At 39.6% G+C, this 21,790-nt stretch overlaps 1 protein-coding gene across 1 annotated transcript in view; it reads left to right on the top strand.

Annotated features, from left to right (window-relative positions):
* LOC139119808 (mucin-5AC-like) overlaps window positions 1-21,790 on the top strand; it is a 52,368-nt gene that overhangs the window by 15,985 nt on the left and 14,593 nt on the right. The window contains exon 2 of the mRNA XM_070683712.1: window positions 702-867. Coding sequence (XP_070539813.1) covers window positions 859-867 — 9 coding nt within the window. The 5' untranslated portion in view covers window positions 702-858. The remainder of the gene's footprint in view (window positions 1-701; window positions 868-21,790) is intronic.

Genomic DNA, 21,790 nt, shown 5'->3' on the forward strand with positions numbered 1-21,790 from the left:
AACGTAGTGCCGTCAACTTGGCAGGAAAGGGGGTACCCAAAAAGGGCCCGATTTCCACCGGGTTGGTAGAAAAAACGGTTGTCAGTGCTTAGATTCTTGCTACACCGAATTTCAAGCGGATTTTCACCGACTTGGCAGGAAAAGGGTTAATGACCTTTTGAAATTAGGATGGTGGCTTACATTGGTTTTATGTTTTCACCACCATAGAACTTGATCATTCTCGCCCATTAAGCCCCAACTGTATCGCAGTATTTTTAATCCCAGACCTAATTAATGAACAGGACTCTTTCCAAGGACTTGTAATTAAAGTACCCATTAAAAAGTAGGGACTGTGTCATCAACGATGACTTGTTTTAGTCTATTCTTTAAAGGTATACTGTCACCTGTTCCAATTTTGCCAAGGTTATGATGGAAAGAGAAAATCTAACCAATCACAGATTTTAAGCAGGTGGCCGCTTTTTAAAAACAGCGCCCTCACATGGTCATTTTGAATATCAAGGAACGCCCCTTTGACCATATATGGGCATATTTAGATTACAGGAGACTGTATACCTTTAAACAGTGTGTTTGTTAAGTACATGTATGTAATATTAATAAAATTAACCAACATGTAGCTTCAACTCCTGTCTTACAATAGTTTGATTCTTTATTCACCAGGCTTCAACTCTTGTCTTACAATAGTTTGATTCTTTATTCAACAGGGATTGAGACAGCCTCAGTTTCAATTACTAGTGTTGTGAGCTGTTGCTATGTGAGCGAGAGAGTTTGGAGGAACAGCTGAGTGGCTCATTGCAATAATACTTTGTAGTGTCAATTCTCAACCACTTACTGTGTGCAGTTACCCAAAGAATCATCCAAATGTCTGAGGTGAGTTGTTTTCATGCTGTTTTACAATCAAGAACATTGTTATTTGGATGTCAGGGGAATTAGTGCTGTAGGACTAGGGTATGTCTGGTGCTGACCTGTACCTTTGTTTGTGTGCATTTTACAAAATTCTGCATTATTGAAGTTTTGAAATGAAATTATGCACTTTGAAAGCATAAAATTTATTCAAGTACTACAAAGCATCTTAGATATTGGTTGTTAGGAGCTAAAAATAGCTTTTGTAAAGATCTTATGCATTAATTTGATGCTAGCTGTGGAAACGCAGCTATATGTTGGCGGGGTAGCGGGCATTGCTATGTGGGTCAAAGGTCAACCCCGCCACGGATAGCTGCGGGCGACGACACAACATGTATCGGAACTTTGAACGGCAAAATAAACCAAAGTGAGCGTAATTCAATAAAATGACCTATACCAGGGCTTGACAATTTTTTTTCCAGTTCACTTGTCTGACGGACAAGTGGATTTTCAATTTCACTTGTCCTCTCAAAAATTTTACTCGTCCTCCATTTGTAATAATCAAGACCAAAATACTTGCGACGAATTCCGTAGCGGCTTTAAGGGCTATTTTGGTAATTTTCGCTGATGTTGACGCCGATTTTTCTCAAAAGTTTACATTGAAGCAGGCCTGCGTACGGTCTGTGTGTTCACGGCGTTATACGGCCTCCACCACAAGAGGCCGTATAACGCCGGGAACACACAGACCTGTACGCAGGGCTAACATTGAATTTTAAGGAACATATCATACATCGGCTTCCCGTGTTTGGCAAGCATAAATGCCGTCTTAAAAAGACTGGTCAGTTTCTGTCGCTGGTCGTCGTCATTCGGTTCACGCATTGCGAGTGCATGCGATCGGATTGTTGGCAATGAAACCCTATCGGGCTCAGCGGGACCCACAAAATTTCCACAATCAATGTTCCCGTTACGATATCATCTGCGATGCGCCAAACAGTCCAAATGCGCTTGACTAAACTCGTTAGACCTTATCGATTCAACATGGAACATATCGTATCTGTCAAGAAAAGCATTTCGCTTGGTTTGGCCATGGAGGTAGTCTCTTCCTACCTCCATGGTTTGGCAATGGTGGGGTATTTGAGACATGACGTACAGAACATTTTGGAACCGTCATATTTCAACCAAGGCCACTGTACTTTCCAAATTCCATTTTGGGAGATAACATTTACGGCGTTTTTCCTCATCATAACGCTTATGTTTAGATCTTTTGTCAGAAACATCTTACTTATCGTCACATCTAGTTGTCGATCTTCAGACGATCTCACTCACGCTGGCCCTTGCGGCGCATTCGTAAATCATAACAATGTCGTTTCTCAGAGTTACACAATGCCCATCGTCGTAAACTACATGCCTCTTTACGGCAACAACTTTGCTCGATTTTTGCGTAGGTCTGCGGAGCGGAAATTACGCTCTGGCTCGCGAAAATGCACAATGCCTTGTTTGCATTAGTGGAAATATTACGGTAAAATACTCATATTTACAGCATTCACTCCACAAACTATCTGCCAACAATGTTCGTCTACCTTGTGAGGCCGCATAAATGATTTTGAAGTTCTGCACGGTCGATCGCCGATAAGCACTATGGCATTGGGTTTTGCAATTTTGTACCTAATTTGTTGGGGCGGAGCAGTCAGCATACAACAAAGAAATGCTGTTTACGCCAAATTTTAAGCGACTTTTTAATTGGACGATGAAACAATTTCATGTCGATCATCGAAAAATTGCAACATTGTGTGAGTCGGCAAGTGAGTCGCAGAAGAACGTCACAATTGTATCTAAAAAGTCAGTGATCAGGGAAAGACACTTATTTTTTTATCCACTTGCCCTTCGGCAAGTGGGGGGTTCGGTTCACTTGCCCGAATTGGAAAACCACTTGCCCAGTATAATTTACGTGTTTGAAAAAAGCTAAAACATTGGTTTTCATTTCACACACTTTGTTTTGAAAATTATCATGTTATCATAGAAAATGTCAGACATTCTCATAGGGTTCTCCTCACACTTCTAAGAGTGCTGGATGGCTCATTTATATTAAATCAATTATCAAAGCCCCACTAGCAGTATCATATAGCATTCTTTATGTGAGTTAAGGGAGGAGGTCATTTTCAAACAGGCGGTACCTCGCGCGGAGTCCGCGGTGTCCCTCTTACCCTGCCGGGACGTGAGGTAAAGCAGTTAGCGCCTTTTAATGAGTTCGCATGCATAAATTGTCCCGCGGAAAACCGCACCGTTTGGCACGTCATTTAAGCCTGTGACGTAGTCTTCTGATCTTGCCGACAGTAACGCTGATTTGTGACAAGTCCAGCGAAGGAGCAAGGACTCGCACACGGTCATCTGACAGTGTTCAACTTGTCATATCAGTAATGGCTTTTACCGGGGTCTGAAGAGGTCGACCGCAATTTAGGTTGAGTGACATTAGTGTCTATTGTTGAACGAATCAGATTGCATGTCCTCCTGGGATCCTAAAACGGTCATCTGGCACTTCCTAAAACGCGTTCTTAAATTAGAAATCGCGCTCGGGACTTTTCAATGCGTACTGTCTGTCGAAGTGACCTAGAAAAATTGCAACAAACACGCACACAAAAATGTGCAAAAAACTTCTGCAACAATGTAGCATTGCATGTACAGATATGGTGATCCAAGGGCATGCGGAAGTCTTTAATGTAAATATTTTCGGTTCCACCAATAATGTGTACGCCGATTGGAAAGATGCTCGCAGTTTTAAAACTGTACTATTTCCCGACTGTAACATCGGGCAGTTGATCATATTTCTAAAATAAAAATGACATCACTGATCACAAAGAAACGTGATGTTGAAAAGAAAGAGACCATGGTATAACTTGACGTAAAAATGCTGGTAATGTAAGTATGTTTTCTTTCTTACAGCTAAAGGTCTATTTGTTGAACAATATTAAAGTTCTGAAGCAATAATAAACTCTACAGCTTACGTTAAAATTTTCCCCAGTGCGAAACTTTACGTCATGGTTTTAGTAATGCATAAGCTTACCAACTTTACTATGTTAATAAACAAGATAGCGGTTATTTATTTGAACACCCGAGATCGGAGCTATCTTTTTCCCTTTCAAAAATTTGAACACAGAAGCTTGTTTGGGTGGCGAGGAACATGTTGTGATAGAAGTATGGTCCCAAGAAAATTTCTCAGAATCGGGAGCGTGCGACGTGGTATTAAAAAAAAAGGACATGCACGAACTTTGAACTTTGAATGTACGTTACTTCGATCCGACAACTCAGGTTCCCGATCCCGATCCCGTTCGATCTGTTATGTTTCTACACATCCCGATGTTATTCAAAGATTCACGGGGTTGTATTTAGATGCCACTCGAAGTAATAATGTAATCAGTTTTCTGTGATCCCGTCAAATAAACCGTAGGTGCTCTGTGTGTTGCTTCACGATGCCGATGTGTTGCACTTGCAACAAAGAGAGAGGGAGAAAACCCCGATATCCGGATCAGCCAGCGATCTACAACAAATGTTAAAATGGCAATTTCATCGAAACTTAGCGACATATTTTATTCGGCACGAGATTAGATGCGAACAGACTAGATGTGAACAGACCGTTTTTGACTACGTGTGACGGCGACATCGGGTTTGGGAAATATTTCCGCTGCAATTCCGAGGTCAAGACTGGACAACCCCAGATCTCCTCTGGTTGGTCGTAAGATCCGAAAATATCGCGACAAATATTGGTTATTTTGACTATCTGCTGATGTTATTTGACGGTAGTGTAATTATTAAATGTTGTAGTGCTGTACTGTTATGGTAGCGACGTCATTTTTTTAACTTATCAGATACATGGCTGAACTATTAAACCGTGGATATGTTTCCTCATAGATTTTGCCGTCGAGCTTCGCGAAAACCTGCCCACTTTTTGCAGTTTGCTTTTAAATTAGACAAGTTCTTGTCTCGTTTATTCGGTAAGTTTAACTGGAATTTGGGCCGCGTTATAACCGTTTCAACATCTGGTGATGCTGGCTCGTTGTGGCGGTCGGTTTCAACTCTGTCTTTTTTTTCTAGTTCAAAACACGGCCCTCGCGAGGCACTGCGTCATCAGGGGACATGTGAAATCGACTTTTCTTTGTTGAACCTGAGACTGACTGCGGAGAGGGCGTTGAACTCGTCAACCCTGCAACACTAATTTGTATCACTGATGTCTACAATACTTCGCACGAAGTCTGCATCAGTGCATTGCCAGTGTTTAGTAGCGACATACGTTGAATAGACTCAATTAATCAATTGTAGCGTACATTCTGTTTAAACGCCCCGAGTCTTTGGATACTGCCTTCATGACAGTCAAAATACTGTGAATGCTTCAGCATCATTCCTCAGAAAAAAATGAATGAAACCCTACAATGATTATCATCTTTGCGTTCAGCCGACTACCTCCCCCCCCCCCCCCCCCCCCCCCCCCCCCCCCCCGGCGTTGTCAGGTGGCCTGTCTTCTTCAGCGTATTTATTGTTTGGCAATGTAACACTTTCATTTGTTTTTTGTTCAAAACGGGATAAACGCCGGTCACACCTATAACATCGTTAACAGTTTGTCAAATATCAAATGTGTTGAAGCAACTTTATTGACTTCCACACTCAGTGCGCCACTCTCCCTTTTTAGCGGACGCGTGGGTCCGTCAAACAGCGTACGATCTGATGAATGAGAGTTTTCGGTTCTTTCTTTCCGACTTTCCAAAGACACGTCGACTTTCTCTTCCGTGTTTGAGCGAAACAAACGTCGGCTTCATTCGGAAATGGTCGGCTATTCGTGGGCGTATCGTTAGTCCTATGGTAAGCTATACCCGACGTGAACGTCGGAATAATTCGGACTGTAGTCGGGAAAGCAAGGTTACCGGTTGACCTCGAGAGCGATTCCCAGCATACACTTTCGCTGATCGCGGTACTAGTACTACGCTGATAGCAACAGGTTCACCGATATCGCGATTGCATTGTCTGAACTGTTCGTGCCAGGGCAGTTATTGTTGTTCAGTGAGACGCGTCGGCAGCATGTTGCGATGGTTGTGCGGGACCCTTCGTTGATACTTCAAATTTCGTCACCATTTGTCGTAATATATCAACTAAAACAAGTCCCGTTCCGTTGTTATCAAAATATTTAGCTTGCCTTATGTCTGATCGAGAGGAAGCGTGCAAACAATACACTTCCTTTGGTCGTAAGATAGTCTAGAAGGCCGTGTTCGGGCCCACTATTTCAGACAGAATAAATATGTATCGGAGCGTATTTGCGAGGGAATCTAAAAAAAACGTACATAGGATTCAGAAACGACCAGGAGCAGACGGAGAAAGACATCGAAAATAAATCACTACATAGACGGTGAAGCGTTATTCAACATGATGAAATCAAATGCAAGTTCAGGGAGATCGGACACAGAAAAGCTTGTAGAAATGTAGAAATCGGGAGCATGTCAGCGTTCGAATTTTGCCCTAATAATGACATTACCCTGAAAACTGACGTTAAATACTTGTCATAGGCAAAGGATACGTATTAAACATGTTTGTCTACTGTTGACATCAGTCAGCTGGCAGCATTACAGCATGAGCGATCATGACTTTGATCAGTTTGCCACTGCGGCATTTTGCAGAGCTTGTCAAATTTTATGCATAGAATCAGTATATTATTTGACTTGCTCTCGACCAGATTCGTAAATAAATTTCAAGGCAGTCACGCTAGCTGGTATGTTAAATTTCTCAATCATACTTGGAAAACGACAATGCAAACAACGTAAAAAACACTAATTTCCAATTAGAAAATGAAAAATATTTCGAGGTTATTTTTGTAAAACACATTTTTCTGTTTGCTCAACGTTTAAAACCCGGAGCATACCTACCTTGTTCTACCTTGTTCTGTAAAATCTTGAATACAGAGCTTCAATCCATTGTTTTGCTTCAGTTAATATTTTATTGAAAATTTTATTTAACATTTTATTGAGCATTTCAGTGAAATGTGGTGGGTAATATATGATCAGTTACGATAGTAATTTGTAGGCGAAAATGTATAGATGGCAGTAAAATTGCTACAAGTTTTCAACCCTTTGACCTTTGATCTTTTGTTTCGAAATTTGAGACCCTTCGACGAGTGTTGAACGTCTGCGGCTAAAAATAACCAGCACGTCCCTCCAACTATCGCGCAAAGTAAGAAAAAAAATCAGGTTGATTTTCGTAAACTGCAGCACAGCCGTCACCCCTCCCAGCTTTTTAATTCCCGCGGACTTACCGCGGACGTTTTAATGCCGCGGAGATACCTCGATCATTAGAGCAAAATGGACTAAAAAAAAGGTGTGAATGGCCCAACTCCAGCCTGCGGTAATGAGTTCGTCATGAATATTCACGGCACCTGAGGTGCGGTAATCACCGAGGTAAACGTATGAGCGGGATACCCCGGAATCCGCGCGAGGTACCGCCTGTTTGAAAATGACCTCCTCCCTTACTTCTGAACTAAAACAAGATTTTGGGAATGTGCTCTTTGAGGGGTTGGAATACAAGTATTGTTAACTTCCCAGTGAGACTGCATGTGCAATTTTGAACAAGAAAAATAATGTGTGCCCAAACGTAAAATGGCACCCAATGCAAACATAGCAAAAAACAGTGTACACTGTGCATATATGCATTTGAATATTCACGGAAACAACAGAGTAGTCCAATGTAATGCATAGTGTTGAATGTTTTCAACTGGGACAAAAATGTTTTGTTTTCTTTGTAGTATGGTGGGAAATCAAAATAATGGTTAAAATGTAAATTTACTTGTCCAATTTTTCACTAAAGAATGTTTTCTAAAGCTGCAAAAGACTATATCCTATTAATGGGTAGAATTTAAAGAAAACCAGAAAAAATAGGAAGCCTTTTTAGGTCAACAAATTTCAAGATTTACAGCTAGTGGGCTTTCATATTCATAGAAAAAATTCTAACAGTTCATATGTTTGTATGTTTTCTTTCTTAGGTCTTAATGTACAAATAATAACAGCCATTTTAATTGTACCTTCAAAGTATTTTTGCAGTTAAAAGTTTTAACTTATATATACAGAAAGAAAAAAAATCTGTAGCTATAAAGGAATGTTTTGAAGCTTCTGAAAAATAATGTACTTCTTTGTCATGTTTTTACTGCGCTGACACAGGGTTCGCGCTAACGTTCGCCACAGTCGCAAATTGCGAATAAATGTCCGTTGTGGCGAAAAAATTGCTACGCCTTCGCCACGCGTGGCGAAAGCTCGTGAACGGGTGCGGTGTGGGATAATTGACCCAAGACGTTGTCTTCGAAAGTCGCGTCAGTCCGCGATCCCAGACCGACTGTTTTCCCGAAGGACCAAGAATTTCGACGTGCGGGTGTTTATGGTGATCGATCCAAAATATGTACTGGATTATTTATGTAGCCTACTATACTAACAACTAGTCGTTTTTACATATACGTGTACGTTATTTTCCGCTATCCAAATTTTTTAGCATAAACGCTGCAAGCATCGTACGAAACATTTAACCACGTACATCACGTACGTGTACGTCGCGTCAGGGTGCAAGCGTGAAGGGTAATTTGAGTTCACACCAGCATAGCAGCACAACGCGTATTCAAAACAGCGTGCATCATCGTTAATCACGCCGGTTCTGTCACTTTTAACGAATCAAAATAACCCTTAGATCAGTCAAATTATCGAAATATTCAGTCATTCAAATATCTAGCCTTTGAACAAAATAATTCGTTGCTCTGTTGTACGTCGACGACCGATGATCTATGGCGCGTAATCCATGCCAAAATTAATACCTTACATTTTGAGCCAAACTTCATTCAACTCTCGCTCAGTGCGACCCAACTGTGGCCACCTTCATTCGGCTCTCGCTCAATGCGATTCAACTCTCGCTCAGTGCGACCCAACTGTGGCCACCTTCATTCAACTCTCGCTCAGTGCGACCCAACTGTGGCCACCTTCATTCGGCTCTCGCTCAATGCGATTCAACTCTCGCTCAGTGCGACCCAACTGTGGCCACCTTCATTCGGCTCTCGCTCAGTGCGACCCAACTGTGGCCACCTTCATTCGGCTCTCGCTCAGTGCGACCCAACTGTGGCCACCTTCATTCGGCTCTCGCTCAATGCGATTCAACTCTCGCTCAGTGCGACCCAACTGTGGCCACCTTCATTCGGCTCTCGCTCAGTGCGACCCAACTGTGGCCGACTTCATTCGGCTCTCGCTCAGTGCGACCCTACTGTGGCCAACTTCATTTAACTATCGCCCAATTCCATCAATATTGTCGCCAACCTATCCAACTTTCACGAAACTCAATGTGACTCGTAACTTCGGAAACAGCTTTCAAAGCAATATCTTTGGTACTATGATTCTATTGTAATTAACAGACAATATTCATATCATTAAAAAATGGGTCATCTAATATTATGAAGTTTAAGGACATTTGAATGAGAAGACTTACACAGTAGGCCTACAGTTGGTTAGGGAAATAGTACATTGAGAATAAAATTACTGTAAAGGGGAGAAAAATCAAAAAATCAAAACAGAATTAGAAACTCTGTTAAATACAACGGGTATGGGAAGAATGACATCATTTTATTCTTAGACTAATAATCGGTATTAAATATTTAAGCAATAAAGCACACCCAGCAACGGTATACATCGAGATTTTGACCAATTCACGACATATGCACGAGTGATAGCGAGAGCATAAAATAATAATAATAATAATAATAATAATAATAATAATAATAATTTTGTTTGCTTGTAAATGGAGAATTTACATCACATTTGTGGTAATAAAAATGTAATACAAAATAATTAAATTTTTCTAAAGGGATGTAGTCGAAATTGAGCGGTATACCGTCGCTTGGTTTATTGGAAACAATATTTGCGCGAACGAACTCCTAGTCCATTGAAGACAACAGAATTATTTATATAGCTAGACGACGTGATAATTGGAACTGTAAATCTGGACTTCCGCAACAGACTTTTGGGTTGAATATTTGGATCCCCCAGGACAATGACAGAAAACATATGAATATATTAATGACGTCATGTGACGTCACTATGATGCCCTGTGACGTCTCGTGTAGTATGGCAAAGTTGGTCACTTTAATGATGGGTTGGCTGCCATGAACCACATTCTGGCACGGTCAATTTGAAGTAAAATCAGAGTCGATAACATAACATAGAATCACCTTCACATAAGTAAAGTAAATGCAATGGACTCTAAATCACGTGTGATTTGTTTCAACTCAAAAGTGTCTTCATTTGAATCGCATGCTGTGGCGCCCATTTCAAAAATGGTTCGCCCCAACCAAGCCCCCCCAAACACGGAATATCCCCCGACACGAATGCGTTCAGCTCAAAAAGCAAGACGAATGCAGAGTCATCAAATGAGTTGAGCTTCAAAGGTAATCTAGGGAGCATGATTCAAACGAGTCGCGGCGGAAAGCGAATGCATTACACGAGTCGCATTGAGTTTCGTGAAAGTTGGATAGGTTGGCGACAATATTGGATGGAATTGGGCGATAGTTAAATGAAGTTGGCCACAGTTGGGTCGCACTGAGCGAGAGCCAAATGAAGTCGGCCACAGTTGGGTCGCACTGAGCGAGAGCCGAATGAAGGTGGCCACAGTTGGGTCGCACTGAGCGAGAGCCGAATGAAGGTGGCCACAGTTGGGTCGCACTGAGCGAGAGTTGAATCGCACTGAGCGAGAGCCGAATGAAGGTGCCACAGTTGGGTCGCGCTGAGCGAGAGCCAAATGAAGTCGGCCACAGTTGGGTCGCACTGAGCGAGAGCCGAATGAAGGTGGCCACAGTTGGGTCGCACTGAGCGAGAGCCGAATGAAGGTGGCCACAGTTGGGTCGCACTGAGCGAGAGTTGAATCGCACTGAGCGAGAGCCGAATGAAGGTGGCCACAGTTGGGTCGCGCTGAGCGAGAGCCGAATGAAGGTGGCCACAGTTGGGTCGCACTGAGCGAGAGTTGAATAGCACTGAGCGAGGGCCGAATGAAGGTGGCCACATTTTGGTCGCGCTGAGCGAGAGCCGAAGGTGGCCACAGTACGGTCGCACTGAGCGAGAGTTGAATCGCATTGAGCGAGAGCCGAATGAAGGTGGCCACAGTTGGGTCGCACTGAGCGAGAGTTGAATCGCATTGAGCGAGAGCAGAATGAAGGTGGCCACAGTTGGGTCGCACTGAGCGAGAGTTGAATGAAGTTTGGCTCAAAATGTAAGGTATTAATTTTGGCATGGATTACGCGCCATAGATGATCAACGGCAGAGTTCTTGAGCATGAGACTGAAGTGATGGCGTTGGACTTTGCCCAGGGCGAAAATGAGCATGCGCGAAAAAGTTTCAAGATCCCCAGTTTGTATACCCTGGGTCCATGTACGGTGTGGGTAGTTTCGAGACACCCAAACAATGCAAATGTTTTACGAATGCACGGTACGATGCGATGCGGCTTGCGGGCAGCTACGGTTGCAAACTACAAAGAGTTTATTGATTGTTCTCAGCTGGGAAAGTAACTTTGTTTAAAAAAGCTTCTAATTTACAAAAAATAAGGAAATAAGAAAACCACCATGAAAAGAACAAAGACAGACGAACCACGGTCCTAGACCATGGTCGAACAAATTACAGCAAGCACAAGGTTTTTGTCTGTGCATGGAAGTATAAATGAGGGACTACAGATCTGAGATGAGTCGGTTGATCATAGATTTGTCGTACTGTCGAACTGCTCTTTTGATTTTTCACTGACTTTGCGAATTTCATCTATTTTCAAAACCTTAAGTCTTAAAACCTAAGCAATTTTTTACTACCAATAGTTTTCTTTGATACTTTTTGGAAATGCTTTGCATAGTCAGGCAATCACTGTAATTTTGTGAAGATCACCAGATAACGGTATATACAGCAGTTTTAAAATCATGTAAGAAATAAAAAAGAGGAACAATTATGGCCAATGACAATTATGACTTCGATGATTTTTTCATGATATGTTGTGCAAGTTTTGTTCCAAGAACTCTAGTAGACCTATTTGTTGTTTGTGTCATCATAAAAGTTAACAAAAGTTTGTTTGTCCCTGTCTATAAAGAGAGGGGTCAATTTATTCACCAGCATTCATGAAATATAGATCTGAAAGGAAGTTACGACCAATTTTTGTTTAATAAATATTTCTTTTAATTGAAGGACAGACAACTTTCACAAAGGACCTGGAGTTTTACTGTGCTCTGGTCACTATTATCTGCAACTATAAAATTGGCAACAGCCCTGGCCCAACATTTCGATAACAAAGAACAAACGTTATTGTAAATAGGGTTTGTGCAATTTGTATGTGAAATTGATTTGTTGGGTGTGGCTAATAAAATTGCTTGTGGCTAAAAAAAATTTGATCATTTTAGCCACACTAACAGACTGTGGCTACAATGAAAAAATTCCTAGCGCCAACACTGTGACATCATACACAAGCCCTATGAAGTTTGGATTACCATTGCACTATACCAGTATCCTATGTTTTTCTAATAACCTAGGTGGTCTTTTTAATGCTCATGCGCAGACTAAATAGAATTTAAACCAACAACCTACGGCGCCGGTGGTTTTCTATGTGTCTTGAAAGATGAATTTCTCGATGTCAAACTCGCTCCAATTGCTTCTTGACAGTCATTTTAGAATGGGAAAATTCACAAACAGAGAGGTTGGTCGCCACGGACAAGTAACTTTTAGCTTATTGACCTGAAAATTAAGTCAGTGTTCATTGAAAATTCAAAGACTGGACCCGTTGACACCAAAGCTTGCTCATGACTTTCATTGCATGTGGTCTTGCCACGATGCCACTCACTGTCACTTTCAAGTTAACATTGAAGAGTATGTTTAGTAAAACTCCTTTTTTTGTGGTGATTTTTCACCACTGGACTTTATTTTTATATCATTATAAACGTTCATACAAAGCACAAAAACCGCTGTGTGTTTCTTTTTTTACCGTATCAACATATTTTGAGACACCGTAACCTCACAGTCAATGCAATGAACTTTGGTGAACGTACGCTCCACCAGCTGAACAGCTTTTCATATGCAAAATCCGCGTACGGTATTTAACCGGTGGTATTGTTTGAACTGCATTTTATTGAAAACGATTACATGATTCTTTTCATCAACTCTTCATGCAATTTTATGAAAAATCTTATGGAAATGTTCACAATGACATAACGAAAATTTTTTGTTGTTTAAGTCCGTGTTCCCTCACCAGAAAATCGCTCTCGTGAATTCGATTTCTAGGTATTATTTTTTTCACTTGTCCCGTCGGGCAAGTGGCATCGGAGGTTCACTTGCCCGAACGCGACTTTCACTTGCCCCGGGCAATCGGACACCCTTAGTGTCTTTCCCTGGTGATTGACATTTATTTTGTGTGAACGCAAATCGGGCGGCACGTGCACAAACCACAACTTAGGTTCGCGTTGATTGCGCCAGAAGTTGTATGAACAACTTGTCCGGCGGGCGACCAGATTTTATTTTGACTTGCCCGAACGTAAATTTCACTTGTCCCGGGTGTAGGGCGGTAGGAATTGTCAAGCCCTGCCTATACCTGCCTGAACTCTGATTATTGCTCATTCCCTAACTCCTTTTGTGAACAAAATTTCTGGTTCGTTTACGTAATTCGGCCGATTTTCCAAGGAGTACTCAAGATTTTCACTCCAGCAGGGAACTTTGACTTCTATTGATATGCTAATAAGGATGTCGCTCGTTCGAACGTGAATGGCGTAACCATCGGTCAGATCCTATTAGTGGAACTGTTTACACTGATATGGGGTTGAACAGATCGAAACCTGCAACATGCCTTCTTATCAAACAAAATACGACCTTCTAAATTTATGTTTTATGAAATTTTATTACATATCATGTTAAATGTATCACCAAATGTTGAAATAACTGTTTAATATAAAGTTTTTTCCATAGATTTTCAAGAAATGTTTTCGTAAGTAAAACCTAAACTTTAAGTGCAGGTGTTCTGATTGGGATCTATGGGTGTAATATGATCTGGAGGGAGCGAGTTCGTTGCCCGGGGTCTATATGAATATGTCAACGGTGGTATAACTGATACCACACGGTGACTGATACCAGCTGTCTCCCCATGGATCAAACGGCAAGATCGACAGTGCAAATATATAAAAAAAATTTGCAGCTAGATTTCCGAGATTGTTTAATTCCAACACTTAACTTTACGACTGAGCTGTCGAGAGTTTCAAATGTAAAACCACAAATAGGCCATTTTTCTACAGCTTAAATAATACCATGTGATGTTTAAAGTTGTACAAATTCAAGTTTTATTTCACGCGCGACGGTGTGAAACCAAGTAACTGATTCAGAAACGATCTTTTGTAAAGATTACGATGTGATGTGTAAAGTTGTCCAGGTTCATGTTTTATTTCTTGATTGTTCATTTAGAAAAAGTTTGATCGATGTAAAACATCGTTTGGCAATACTTTCCCTCAACCTTTAAAGTTGAAGCAACTTAACTCAAGTTTAAGTATCGAAATTCGAGATATCTGGATACACCTCTATGCAGGTGCACAGCATTCTGTTAAAGAGGATAATTTGTCTGGAATTTATCGCCCGGCACCATATCAGCGCCAAGTCGGATAGGCCTACCATATCAGCGTTCAACCGTCGCGTTGTGTTTCACTGATTGAAAAGACTCAATGAAACAAATCGGCGAAAGTCTGATGCCAGTGACAATTCGAGACAACAAAATTTCTGGTTCGTTTACGCAATTCGGCCGATTTTCCAAGGAGTACTCAAGATTTTCACTCCAGCAGGGAACTTTGACTTCTATCGATATGCTAATAAGAATGTCGCTCGTTTGAACGTGAATAGCGTGACGGTCGGTCAGATCCTATTAGCATATCAATAGAAGTCAAAGTTCCCGAATTACGTAAACGAACCAGAAATTTTGTTCACAAAAGGAGTTAGGGAATGAGCAATAATCAGAATTCAGGCAGGTATAGGTCATTTTATTGAATTACGCTCACTTTGGTTTATTTTGCCGTTCAAAGTTCCGATACATGTTGTGTCGTCGTAATAGACCCACTTTCGATGGCAGTTGGCCCGCAGCTATCCGTGGCGGGGTTGACCTTTGACCCGCATAGCAATGCCCGCTACCCCGCCAACAGATAGCTGCGTTTCCACAGCTAATTTGATGCATAATTGACTCCAATTTGTGCAAATTTTATCAGAAGGTTGTTTGTGTAATACCCCAAAGATAATAATTCATTATGGATGTTAATGTTCAACTTTGTACTATACGTGTACAGTATGTCATTCGTAAAATAGTTAGCCAGAATATGTAAATAAAGGAATGTAGCTGTTTGTATTGACAATAGGTTCACAAGCATATATCATGTAAAATGCCTGCAATTAAATTTTTAGCTCCCATAGCCATATGTATATATGGCAATGGAAGCTATTCTTATAGGCTAGGGAACTGTCTGTATGTATGTATGTCTGTATGTCTGTATGTCTGTCCGTCAACATCAAAAACTCCAAAACCGCTGCACATTTCATCTTGATATTTGGTGTGTACATGGATGATGGGCTGTAGATGAGATTTTATTCAAATGAAGTTGTCATTGCCAAAAATATGCAAATTAAGTGAAAAAATGTAAAAACAGACAAAATTGAAAAAACTCAATAACCACTGAGCAGATTACATGAAAAATTAGCATGTAAGTACTTTTGGCTGACCTGAAATGTCTGCGGACATCTTGGGTCAGTATCTTGGACTTGCTATTTTTCATGAATTTTTTTGGGATAACTTAGCAATACAGTTTTTTTGACAAAATGTCATGTGACCTCAGTGACCTTTGACCTCAAATATACATATTTGTCCATAACTCAGTAAGGGATGGACCATTAGACCTTGGGAGGGGGGTGGTCACAATGAAATTGTGAAAATTTTTTTTTTACTATTGTAAATTTCTGAAATTTTTTTTTTCCAATTGAGATTAGCTGTGCAAATTTTTTTTTCAGAGTAAATTTTCAGATTTATAATTTTTTTTTAGTTCGTCGCTGTCTGAAGATAAAGAGGGCAAAGATGTGGTGCCAAGCACCACAAGCGGCCACGAAGCGGTCACAGGGGGGGGGAGGTCAGGAGAGGGGTGTCCCCTTGCTGCTGTTGGAGCTTTTGAAAAATAGAGATTAAAATGGTGTTATATGGTGGCACTTGGGGAGAGAGATTTGCGGGGGGGGGAGGTCAGGAGGGGGTTCCCCCTCCTGCCGTACGAGCTTTTGAAAAATAGAGATAAAAATGGTGTTATTTGGTGGCACTTTGGGAGCATTTTTTTCGGATAACACATCTTCCTCTGAAACATGGTCTTCTTGCTCCTTAGTAGCTTCCTATAAGTTTTGAAAATTGACTATTTTTGGTTTCCTGGCTTCCCTTTCTACTGCGTGGTGAAATGCCAACATTCACCCCACCAAACATCATGCATATCTCATGATTTACAATTGATTTTGACAAGCTGAGAAGCTAAAATAAGCTAAATAATATAGTTGAATTTGCATATTTGTGTTTTTAGAGCAATTGATGCACTTTTTTGATCAAAACATCTATTTCGCTGTAACAGCATGTCCAATTGATTGGATGTGTATAGATGTGTTGAAATTTCAATATTTGTCTTTTTAGGGCAATTTATGCCATTCATGGTAAAAAAATCTGTATTCTCTGAAGGGCTTGTCCAATTTCTTTGAAATTTGCTACACAAAAACGATTATTCATGCAGATTTATTCAGTATTTGCTATGAGAAACTTTCAAAGTTCAACCCTTTTGTGTGTTTTTGTGTTGGGATTTGTTGGATAGATGGCATTCTACGTAGTGTATTGTTGAATGTTAAAATGTGTTGCTGTTGTTTTTTGAGGCTGTTTTTTTGAGAAAAAAGAATTGAAAATGCCTTTTTAAAAGCAAATAATACATAATGACTTGATATGTTGTTTTATCATTATTGACGTGTTTCTACTTGTTCACCCATTCTTGCATTCATCATTGCAATAAAATGCTGTGAAAAAAATGAAACTGATGTGGCCTGCATCTGTTTACCTTGATCTAAAAGGCAAATACAACTTTCTGTCTTGACAACCATACCATAGTTTCAATGTTTTACCTAGTGTACCTGCTTGGTTTGTACGCAGGAAACAAGTAGAAAACAGGCTCTATAATTTCATAATTTTCAAGTGATCAGAATACAAAAGTCCTGAAAAGCTAAGGTAATCACAACTTCCAGTATACGGGATACAGTCACTCTAAATGTATAAATCACAATTAAAAATGTGCCTGGAGGATGTACTAAAAAATACAGAAAGTTGCTTCTTCTGTCGGTAAAATCTAAAAAAATTCAAAATTTTAAAGACTTTTGCAGATTTTTTTTTTACGCCTTTGTCTTCTGATTTATTTTTTTTTTATTTTGCAAACTAGTTTGAAGATTTTTTTTTTCCTAACTTTCTGCTCTGAAAATTTTTTTTTTCTGTTTTTGACCACCCCCCCCTCCCAAGATCTAATGGTCCGTCCCTAACCACAAGTGCTACACCCTTCATATTTGGTATGATGGGACAACTTATGACACGACATATTGTACCTCATTAATTATGCACATATCTAATTTTGAGCGAGCCAATAGAGCTAGAGGTCTGATTTTTGGTATATAGGGATAACTTAGCAATACAGTTTTTTGACAAAATGTCACGTGACCTCGGTGACCTTTGACCTCAAATATACATATTTGTCCATAACTCAGTAACCACAAGTGCTACACCCTTCATGTATGGTATGATGGGACACCTTGTGACGCCACATATTGTACCTCATTAATTATGTGCATATCTAATTTTGAGCGAGCCAATAGAGCTAGAGGTCTGTTTTTTGGTATATAGGGATAACTTAGCAATACAATTTTTTGACAAAATGTCACGTGACCTCGGTGACCTTTGACCTCAAATATACATATTTGACCATTACTCAGTAACCACAAGTGCTACACCCTTCATATTTGGTATGATGGGACACCTTATGACACCACATACTGTACCTCATTAATTATGCACATATCTCATTCTGAGCAAGCCAATAGAGCTGGATGTCTGATTTTTGGTATATAGGGATAACTATAGGAGAGAAATTTTTTGACCAAATATTATGTGACCTCGATGACCTTTTACCTAAAATATATGTTTATATCAATAAATAAGTAAACGCAAGCGCTATGTCCTTTGTATTTAGTAGGATTGGAGACGCTATTTTTCTAATTTTGTATGTGTAGGTTTGCACTTTTCTGTGACAAGACATACACTGTTTTAGATATAATGTGGTTGGAATCACCCAATTCCAATTTACGTGAAGTAGAAACTGAACTTCTGTTTATGCATGAAAAGTATAGATGTAGACAATTTAGTCATGAATATTAATTGTCATGAATATTTGTGAACAACCACTAGTTTTGAGGCTGCATCTCTGTTCAGTGTAATGTGGATCTGCAGTTTAGGTCCTCTTACTGTAAGTAGTAATAGTAGTATCTCTGATTGAATCATGAAAAATAGCGTCAATGACTCTGTAGCTCCCATCCTGGACTATCTAGTGTTTGTTCTCTGGTCAGATATTTGAACATGTGTGAAAGGGATAAAGTGCATGAAGTGAAAATACTTAAATGTAATGTACTGGAGACAGTGAAATATGTTTAATGTATTTATTCAGAATATAAAATGGAAAAAGTACAGAATTAGATATATTGAATACTGTGATACAACCATTTACTCAACAAGTCATTTACAATGACATAGTCCCCACTTGTAATAGGAGTATTAGTCTTGATGGGGCAGGAAAATGTTGTCATTAAGAAGTATCACTGGAGTGTATATGTTGAGATCTATGGGCACATAGGTCTATGTCGTTGTTCCCAATTTGAAACACATGAGGCATGTCTAAGTTATGGTTCTAAATCGGGAAAAAAGATCAGACCTCTAGCAGTATTGGCCAGCCAAGAAATACATATGCGCATTATAAATGAGTACAAGATGTGACATCTTAAGGTCTAATATCCTATCAAAATGGAGGGTATACAACTTGTGGTTACTGAGTTATGGACAAATATGTATATTTGAGGTCAAAGGTCATCGAGGTCACGTGACATTTTGTCAAAAAAATTGTTTTGCTAAGTTATCCCTATATACCAAAAATCAGACCTCTAGCTCTATTGGCTCGCTCAAAATTAGATATGTGCATAATTAATGAGGTACAATATGTGGCGTCATAAGGTGTCCCATCATACCATACATGAAGGGTGTAGCACTTGTGGTTACTGAGTTATGGACAAATATGTATATTTGAGGTCAAAGGTCACCGAGGTCATGTGACATTTTGTCAAGTTATCCCTATATACCAAAAATCAGACCTCTAGCTCTATTGGCTCGCTCAAAATTAGGTATGCGCATAATAAATGAAGTACAATATGTGGTGTCATAAGGTGTCCCATCATACCATACATGAAGGGTGTAGCACTTGTGGTTACTGAGTTATGGACAAATATGTATATTTGAGGTCAAAGGTCACCGAGGTCACGTGACATTTTGTCAAAAAAATTGTATTGCTAAGTTATCCCTATATACCAAAAATCAGACCTCTAGCTCTATTGGCTTGCTCAAAATTAGATATGCGCATAATAAATGAAGTACAATATGTTGCTTCATAAGGTGTCCATCATACCATACATGAAGGTGTAGCACTTGTGGTTACTGAGTTATGGACAAATATGTATATTTGAGGTCAAAGGTCACAGAGGTCACGTGACCTTTTGTCAAAAAAATTGTATTGCTAAGTTATCCCTATATACCAAAAATCAGACCTCTAGCTCTATTGGCTCGCTCAAAATTAGGTATGCGCATAATAAATGAAGTACAATATGTGGTGTCATAAGGTGTCCCATCATACCATACATGAAGGGTGTAGCACTTGTGGTTACTGAGTTATGGACAAATATGTATATTTGAGGTCAAAGGTCACCGAGGTCACGTGACATTTTGTCAAAAAAATTGTATTGCTAAGTTATCCCTATATACCAAAAATCAGACCTCTAGCTCTATTGGCTCGCTCAAAATTAGGTATGCGCATAATAAATGAAGTACAATATGTGGTGTCATAAGGTGTCCCATCCTACCATATATATGAAGGGTGTAGTACTTGTGGTTACTGAGTTATATACAATGCAAGAACTGAGGTACATGAATATTCTTTGTCAAAAAATTGTATTGCTAAGTTATCCGTATATACCAAAAATCAGACCTCTAGCTCTATTGGCTAGCTCAAAATTAGGTATGCGCATAATAAATGAAGTACAATATGTGGTGTCATAAGGTGTCCCATCATACCAAATATGAAGGGTGTAGCACTTGGGGTTACTTAGTTATGGCCATATATGTATATTTGAGGTCAAAGGTCATTGGGGTCACATGACATTTTGTCAAAATATCTGAGATATCTGCGTGAACGGATGGACTCACGGATGGACGAACAGACGGACATGACCCAATCTATAAGCCCACTGGACTTCATCCGTGGGGACTAAAAATTGTGTCACTGCATCCTTTTTGCAATATGAATACGATGAGAAACTAAATTTTTATTTTTCGTGGCCTTATACATGGGAGTCTATGGAGATCTGCCTTATACATGGGAGTCTATGGACGTGTAAACTAAAAATATGCAAATTTCACCACGATTTGTCCTAATTTGGGAAAGGTCACTCCTATGCACTTCCATACCTAGTTTCAAATCAACAATCAGACTTGTGGTTTCAGAGAAGAAGAATTTTTTGACCAAAAATGGGAGAAAATTACAAAAAAATTCATGAAAAATAGCAAGTCCAAGATACTGACCCAAGATGTGCACAATCATTTCATGTCAGCCTAAAGTACTTAGGGACGGACCATTAGATCTTGGGAGGGGGGGGTGGTCAAAAACAGAAAAAAAAAATTTTCAGAGCAAAAAGTTAGGAAAAAAAAAATCTTCAAACTAGTTTGCAAAATAAAAAAAAAATAAATCGGAAGACAAAGGCGTAAAAAAAAAATCTGCAAAGTCTTTAAAATTTTGAATTTTTTTTAGATTTTACCGACTGAAAGCAACTTTCTGTATTTTTTAGTACATCCTCCAGGCACATTTTTCATTGTAATTTAACATTTAGAGTGACTGTATCCCTTATACTGGAAGTTGTGATTATCTTAGCTTTTCAGGACTTTTGTATTTGATCACTTGAAAATTATGAAATTATAGAGCCTGTTTTCTACTTGTTTCCTGCGTACAAACCAAGCAGGTACACTAGGTAAAACATTGAAACTATGGTATGGTTGTCAAGACAGAAAGTTGTATTTGCCTTTTAAGATCAAGGTAAACAGATGCAGGCCACATCAGTTTCATTTTTTTCACAGCATTTTATTGCAATGATGAATGCAAGAATGGGTGAACAAGTAGAAACACGTCAATAATGATAAAACAACATATCAAGTCATTATGTGTTATTTTGCTTTTAAAAAGGCATTTTCAATTCTTTTTTCTCAAAAAACAGCCTCAAAAAACAACAGCAACACATGTTTTAACATTCAACAATACACTACCGTACGTAGAATGCCATCTATCCAACAAATCCCAACACAAAAACACACAAAAGGGTTGAACTTTGGAAGTTTCTCGATAGCAAATACTGAATAAATCTGCATGAATAATCGTTTTTGTGTAGCAAATTTCAAAGAAATTGGACAAGCCCTTTCAGAGAATACAGATTTTTTGACCATGAATGGCATAAATTGCCCTAAAAAGACAAATATTGAAATTTCAACACATCTATACACATCCAATCAATTTGGACATGCTGCTACAGAGAAATAG

This window comes from Ptychodera flava, chromosome 20 (genome assembly GCF_041260155.1).
Source record: "Ptychodera flava strain L36383 chromosome 20, AS_Pfla_20210202, whole genome shotgun sequence".
NCBI classification, from domain to species: domain Eukaryota; kingdom Metazoa; phylum Hemichordata; class Enteropneusta; family Ptychoderidae; genus Ptychodera; species Ptychodera flava.